General features: G+C 51.4%; 1 protein-coding gene across 1 annotated transcript; it reads right to left on the reverse strand.

The window, feature by feature from the left end:
• Positions 1-739: 739 nt before the first annotated feature.
• Positions 740-6,866, reverse strand: LOC112446672 (keratin, type II cuticular Hb1-like). Its single transcript, XM_024992428.2, has 9 exons — positions 5,987-6,866; positions 5,011-5,219; positions 4,350-4,410; positions 3,878-3,973; positions 3,490-3,654; positions 3,097-3,222; positions 2,624-2,844; positions 1,779-1,810; positions 740-1,244 (listed from the first exon to the last, which is right to left on the reverse strand). The coding sequence occupies exons 1-9, from the start codon at positions 6,404-6,406 to the stop codon at positions 1,132-1,134; spliced, it is 1,443 nt and encodes a 480-aa protein (XP_024848196.1). The 5' UTR covers positions 6,407-6,866; the 3' UTR covers positions 740-1,131.
• Positions 6,867-7,069: the final 203 nt, after the last annotated feature.

Below are 7,069 nucleotides of genomic sequence, written 5' to 3' on the forward strand. Positions count from 1 at the left end.
AAATCCTATGGACGGAGGAGCCTGGTAGGCTGCAGTCCATGGGGTCGCTAAGAGTCGGACACGACTGAGCGACTTCACTTTCACTTTTCACTTTCATGCATTGGAGAAGGAAATGGCAACCCACTCCAGTGTTCTTGCCTGGAGAATCCCAGGGATGGAGGAGCCTGGTGGGCTGCCGTCTATGGGGTCGCACAGAGTCGGACACGACTGAAGTGACTTAGCAGCAGCAGCAGCAGTCTGACTTACCGCAAGAAAAGAAGTTGCTGGTGGCATTCTTCAGAGAAAACAATTCACAAAGTTTGGTGACTCGTTAGATAGGGAAAATAGGTGTCAAAGAGTTTTAAGCTGGAGATATTAGAAAGAACTGATAGAAAGAAGGAAAGTTGATGAATGGGCCATCTGTAGACAGGAAAATGATGAGATGTTTTTAAGGCTGCTTGAATTTCAATTATCAGTGCAACATTCACGTGGAGGTGCCCCATGGTCGATCAGAAACCTCAGAGATGAACTCATTCATTCTCTCAACATTGCTCAGTGCCTGCTATAAGCCAACACTGTGTCAGACACTTCCTAGCACTAGAGAACTACCTCAGAGAGCCCTGAGCACACAATAGCACAGCCTGAGCATCAGGCCCGCCCCTCCAACACCCCCCGCCACCACCCCCCATCCCACCCCCACTTCCTGGAGATCCCACCCACCCGTTCCAAGCCTGGAATAATGGACAGAAAGATGCACACATATGATGGAAACTAGATGACTTTATTTTAAGCACAGTTAGCAAGGAGGAAAGAAGATTTGGGAAAGGAAGTGACGAACATTCAAGAATGCAAGGGAAAGAAAGGTGGGAGGGGGACTTAGGTGTTGCCCTCTTCGTGGGATCAGAGAGCCCAGGATCCTCAAATAGACTACATCCACGGATCACTCCTCCCAGCAGCCTTTCTCAGCCAGAGGCAGGCAGGAGACAAGGAGGGGAGGAGGGGATTCCCACACAAGAATTGAGAGGTGGACAGTAGAGAAGGTGAGTCAGAATGATGGGTTGCACATGGTAGGGTTGGGCAGACAGGCCAGCTGGGAGGCTCAGAGAGGGTGAGATGGGCTGGGGCTTGGGTGCCTCCTCAAGTCCTACCAGCTCAACACTTCTTACAGCTGCTGCCACAGGCTCCCACCCCATAGGAACCGATGCCACAGGTACGGGTGGCTGAGAGGTCACCACATACAACTCCACCCCGGGAGCTGCTCACTCCTGCACAGAGACAATAATGGTAAGTCAGAACCTTCGGGGGTAGTGGGGAGCTGGTCCCAAGCACACTCCCTCCCTAACACCCAGCAGGATGTCTCTGGATCATCCACATCTCCAGGGAGAAAGACAATCTGAACTCCCGTGTGGTCTCAGGACTCCCATCCTCACAGGACAGGAATGACCTCAATCTTTCTTAATCTATTCTTCTGTAGCTGATTTCAGGAAGACCTCCATGGGGACAACCATGCTAACAAAATACCTGTTTTGATCTAGAACAAGACAACTGGAGTATGGACAAGTGTGTTTGGACAAGGAGAAAGTCAGAGCTTCCTATAATGGGGAAAATAAGACTGACACTCTAACAGGCAGGGGGTGAAGTATTATTCCACTCCTAACCTGTCAACCAGCTCCCTCTTTGTAACTGTGTGATTGGAAATGAATGGAACTCTTCTCCCAGGGTCTTTTCACCCTCAGAGCTAAGACATTTTTCCCACTGTCTCACTTCAGTGTCTCCCCTTCAGGGCCCGAATTACTCACTGACATTCACAGCACTGATGCCTTCACACAGCCTGATGTGGGAGAGAAAAGAGCATTAGGACTGGGTGTTAGTTTCTGACAACGATCCCAGAAGTCACATGGTCACCCACTCTGAACCCAGTCACCTAAGAAGCCACCCAAGTTCCTCCCCAGAAGGTCAGAGAAGGTCTGGGGTCCAGCACCCCTAGAGGCTCAGCATCTCCCCAGCTCTGTTTCAAGAGAACACAAGGGGCAGGATCTCCCAGGTCCCTCTAGGAAGAGGGTCCTACTGAAGTGCAGTGGGACTGCCCCCAGGACTCCAGCTTCAGACTGCCGACCCCACTCCTACTGACTGGCTCTACCATCCTGAACAATCCAGTCTCCCTGGGCCACAAGCTTTTCATCTCTCTAATCGAAATGTATTTTTCTATTTGCCCTTTCAGTTTGAGGCCATTTTTATCCTGTCCCTTAAGCAAGGATGTTCTGGCACCAGCTCCTACCAGTTAGTTCACAGATACTGTTTTGTACATTTCTAGCCAACTCTGCATGAAGTCACAGTGGTAGCTTGAGCCCAGGCATGATAGAAGTATTTACACCACTAAAATATGCAAATGTTATACATCACAGACTTTTTATTCCCTCAGAGAACCAGCAAACTATTGTCCCTAACCAAATGATGTTGGAGCCCATTGGAAATCAGACAGCGGGCTCAACTGAGACTGTTCTCCTTAGCCTCTCCTCGGAGCAGAGAGGGAGCCAGAAAGGGTTCCAAGATGTAAGCAGAAGAAGGAATGGGGAAGTAGTAGAGGAAAAAAAATGGGCCAGGTCTATGCAATTGAGGCCCCAGCTGTGCAGACTGTACCCACCTCTGCTCCTCGCCCTCCAGCAGGCGCCTGTAGGTGGCGATCTCGATGTCCAGGCCTAGCTTGGCGCTCATCACCTCCTGGTACTCCTTGAGCAGGCAGGCCATGTCCTGCTTGGCCTTCTGCAGGGTTTTCTCCAGCCCCGCCAGCTTGCCCCGGGCATCATTAAGGGCCGCCTCGCCCTGCTGCTCCGCCTGGGTCACTGCGGCCTCCAGCTTGGAGTTCTAAGGGCCCAGGAGAGAACAAGGTGGGTTATGGCCTCTGGGTTTCTGTGTCCATTTCCTGGATGTGTCTAGTCTCTCTACCTAGATGAGATCACCCCAGAAACAGACCTCTCCCCTTCATCAACTGGGGCTCCCTGAAGGGCCATAACTTAGGACTCAAGTCATACGAATGGGTTGGAGAGTGAATGGTGAGATCCAGCTGGGCGCACACACTGCCTGTGGGACCCTGGGTGGGCCTCAAAAAAACCCTACCTGGCTCTTAGCATTTTCAATCTCAGCTGTCAGCCTCTGGATCAGGCGGTTGAGCTCGTTGATCTCCTCCTTGGTGCGGCGCAGGGTCTCCCCATGCCGGATCACCGTGGCCTTGATCTCCTCATACTGGAAGAGGAAGCAGAGAGGCTCATGAAACTCAGGACAGGACCTCCCACACATTCAGGACAATGTAGATGATTTGCAGGTTGTCCAGTGCTCAGCCTGTGCAACCATACACGGCAGCCCTGCCTTTCTACCCCAGCCTGAGAGATGTCAATACTTTATTTACCGTCCCTAAGGATCAGAATCCCCAGACAAAAGTAGCCTTTTTTAATAAATGCCTTGAATCCCCCCAGCGCCACATCTAGGAGGCAGGTGTCCTGGACCACTCACCTTGCTGCGGTACCAGCTCTCAGCCTCGGCCCGGCTGCGGCTGGCAATTTCATCATAGTGAGCCTTGATCTCGGCGACAATGCTGTCCATGTTCAGGTACCGGCTATTGTCCATCTTGACGACAACTGAGGTGTCTGAGATGTGGGCTTGCATGACTCTCAACTCCTGTAGGGCCAAGAGTCATTCACATTACATACACCATCCAGAGCCAAGTAGAACAGAGTTCACTTTCCACCTTTACACACACACACACACACACACACACACACACACAAGCCCACAGTTTCCAAAACCCTCACGCCTGCAGGCACCCCTGTCTATTTCCTCTGTACACAGGCCGGCCTGGGAATCAGGAGACCTGAGTAATGTCCTCTCTGCTGGTGCTCACCTCTTCATACAAGGTCTTCAGGAAACCCACCTCCTCTACCAGGCTGTGTGCGTTGGCCTCCAGATCTCCTTTGAGCACATAGGCACGATTAACCTCCTGGAGATACAAACACACAGCAATCCCTAGTCATTGCAGAGGCTTTCCAGTGGGGGCTCCACTTCCCCCAACCCCATCCCCAGCCCTGCAAAGCAAGTCGTAGGCATATATCAGTAAGTCAAGAATAAGGGAACTAAGGTCTCCCACCAACTCTAGCAAAACGTCCTGTGTGACTTTAGAAAGTCCTTCCATCTCTCTGGGCCACTCTATTAAGGGAGAGCCAAAGAATTCCTGCCCTGTAGATCTCCCAGAGTGTGAGAAGGGATATGCCTATCGGTTGGGATAAAATATAAGTTTATTAACTGAACAAGGGCATACCGATGCCCTGAGGGCTACCAGACTCCCAGGCAACTATCCCCCAAGCAGACCTACTCACCTGCTTGATTTTGACAAACTCATTCTCTGCCGTGGTCTTCAGGGCGACCTCCTCTTCATACCTCCACAAGGGAAGGTAATTTGAAACAAGAGATTTAGCTAGTAATGGAAAGGAGGGCTCAACCTGACCCATCACATCCACCCCCCAGGATATCTGAAACATCCCTCTCACCCATATCCCTAATTACACATTTCTTTAACTTAGACATGATTCACTTTAAAGATACTGGTTTTGTTATTACTCAAGTATAATAAACTGCCTGGAAAGGTGGATGGAACTGGTAAGTTCAACCAGTGATTGTGAACAGTGGAGAAGACATAGTGTCATTTCTTTGTACCTCCAGTACCTAGCACAGTAAAGAAAAGAGTGAGTGTTCAGAACAGGTTTGTGGGACAGGTCAATGGATGGATGGATGGATGGATGGATGAAGAGGCATATGGTCCCTATCCTAAGAAGTTCATAATGCAATAGAAAGACTCTTTGCTGACATTTCAGCTTCTCTTCTTTTCGTGTGTCTTCCTGTCACTGCCTTTAAAGCTGATAAAAGCAAAAGTGGGTTAATGAAGAAAGAAGTTTCTAAGGCCAGTGTGCTCAGTGGTTCCCCAATTGTTGTATCATGTCAACCCTTCTGAGAGAAGTGGACCTTCCCAAATGCACTCACTTCTTCTTGTAGCCCTGCAGCACCTCCTGCAGGCTGTTGAGCTCTGAGGCCAGCCTCCCGGTGTCGGCCTCCACACGCTCAGCCTCCCGCCTCAGCGTCTCGATGTAGCCATTGAACAGGGGCTCCAGGTTGCTCTCGCAGCAGCGCTGGTTCTGGTAGAACTTCCACTTGGTCTCCAGCAGCTTGTTCTGCTGCTCCAGGAAGCACACCTGCCGCCCAGAGGAATAGTCACCCAGACAGCCGTAATTCCAGCATCCTGCAGAATCTACCCTCCAAAACTTCCGCCCATCCCTTTCTCCCATCCCACCCCAACACATACATGAGGATCTCTGTCACTGAGATGGCTGCAGATCTGAGTCCAAGTATCCATGATCAAGCGGAAAAGTCCTTTCTCATGCCTGGCTTCACTGTGCCAGGGATCAGAATCCCTTCCCAAATGACTAAGCCTTCCCCTGGAAAACCTTCCCCAGTTAGGTCTCCTGCTGGCCCATTCCTGTCTGAAGTGAACATTACTGGGGAAGCCTCAGCTGGCCCCAGAGTTCAGTGTGAGAGTGTGTGAGTGAGTGAGTGTGGGGCGGGGATGCGGAGAGAGAGATCGGCGGGGGACAACTAAGCATTCCAGATGTCCACAAGGATGACCCTATAGTCCTATTTCTATTTCTTTTTTTCTTCTGTTTCTATTTCTGACGTAAATTTTGTATGTGTCCCATGGGGGACAGGGGTCTGTGTCCGCTTCCCTCTGACATGCAGTTCCAAGCCTGTTCTTATCTCTCTTGTACATTATAACAGTGCTATCATACCAGGAGCCCCTGCTCAATGCTCACATCTCTCTAGTCTGTCTGTGCCCTGGAAATATGTCCATCTCCTCCATCAGACTTGGGGTTCATCTGGTCCACATCTCTCTTACCCCCTGACTAACCCTTCAGTGCCTACCCAGGAAAGAAGGTTCAGGAAGGGTGTGATCAAGGACACCCACCTTGTCAATGAAGGCAGCAAACTTGCTGTTGAGGCTCTTGATCTGCTCCTTCTCCTGGTGCTTTATGCGCTGTGCATTGGGGTCGATCTCCAGGTTGAGGGGCTTGAGGAGGCTCTGGTTGACTGACACGGAGGTGATGCAGGGAGGGCTGGGGCCACCAGAGCGGTACCCAAAGCTGCGGCTGCTGGAACCAGCACGGGAGCCCCCGCAGACACTGCGACTGCTGAAGCCCCCAGTGAGCCCACGGTAGCAGGAGACACCGCGGTAAGGAGCAGCCGTGATGCAGCAGCGGCTGGGCCTGGGCCCACAGGCCGAGACACAGCTGAAGGTGCGACCAGGAGCGTACCTTTGAGTGGTCACACAGGAGCTGGAACTGCGGACTCCGCTACGGGAGCTAAAGCAAGCCGATCCACAGGTCATAGTGATTCAAGGCTGGAGGAGATGAAGCCAGAGGAAGAGGAGAAGGGTTCTGAGCTCTCCCTCACTGTCTGTGCCTTTTATAAACCCAGACACCTGGCGCTGTCTACGTCACCGTGTGGAGCAAACTTCTTGTCACCTTTATGGGCTTGGGGAATTTCTCAGTTGTTTCTCCTCTCCTGGGATAATATCATCAAGATGGGGCTTTGGAAAATCCTACACTCAGGCAACTCTGAAGCCTTGGCAGAATTTTTTCCATAGTTCAGGGCCTGAGGGTGCCAAGGAGCCTAGATCAACCAAGGCCTGGGGACTCTGCATTTTGCGAGATAATTGAGGAGAGGAAGGGAAGCTGGGTTGGGATGATGGTTTTCAGGTCAGCTGGACTCATGACCTCTGACTTTTAGTTTGGGCCACAAGATGCACTAAGACCAGGGACAAAGGGTGGGCCAGCCTATGGTGGGAAGGTGGCCGTGGACCCTGGCAGCTTTGAGAGCAAGAGCCTTCCAGGGGCTTCACAGGTAGGGTCTTGGGGACCAACTCTTCAGGGCAACCTATGACACTTGACCCTTGGCATGGCCAGAAGGAAACTGTGTTTACTCCCACCAAGATGTGGAAAAGCCAGTCATACAACCAAAAAAAAGTATTTGTTCAGCCACTTCATGCTGG

This window comes from Bos taurus, chromosome 5, assembly GCF_002263795.3.
Source record: "Bos taurus isolate L1 Dominette 01449 registration number 42190680 breed Hereford chromosome 5, ARS-UCD2.0, whole genome shotgun sequence".
In the NCBI taxonomy this organism is placed as follows: domain Eukaryota; kingdom Metazoa; phylum Chordata; class Mammalia; order Artiodactyla; family Bovidae; genus Bos; species Bos taurus.

What these genes read in the sequence shown, in the direction of transcription:
- LOC112446672 (XM_024992428.2), bottom strand. Translation starts at nt 6,406, where the DNA reads ATGACCTGTGGATCGGCTTGCTTTAGCTCCCGTAGCGGAGTCCGCAGT. An exon ending in AGTTTGTCAAAATCAAGCAG is followed by an intron (nt 3,974 to 4,349) that starts GTGAGTAGGTCT and finishes TTGTATCTCCAG; the next exon opens with GAGGTTAATCGTGCCTATGT. An exon ending in TGAAGACCTTGTATGAAGAG is followed by an intron (nt 3,655 to 3,877) that starts GTGAGCACCAGC and finishes TTGGCCCTACAG; the next exon opens with GAGTTGAGAGTCATGCAAGC.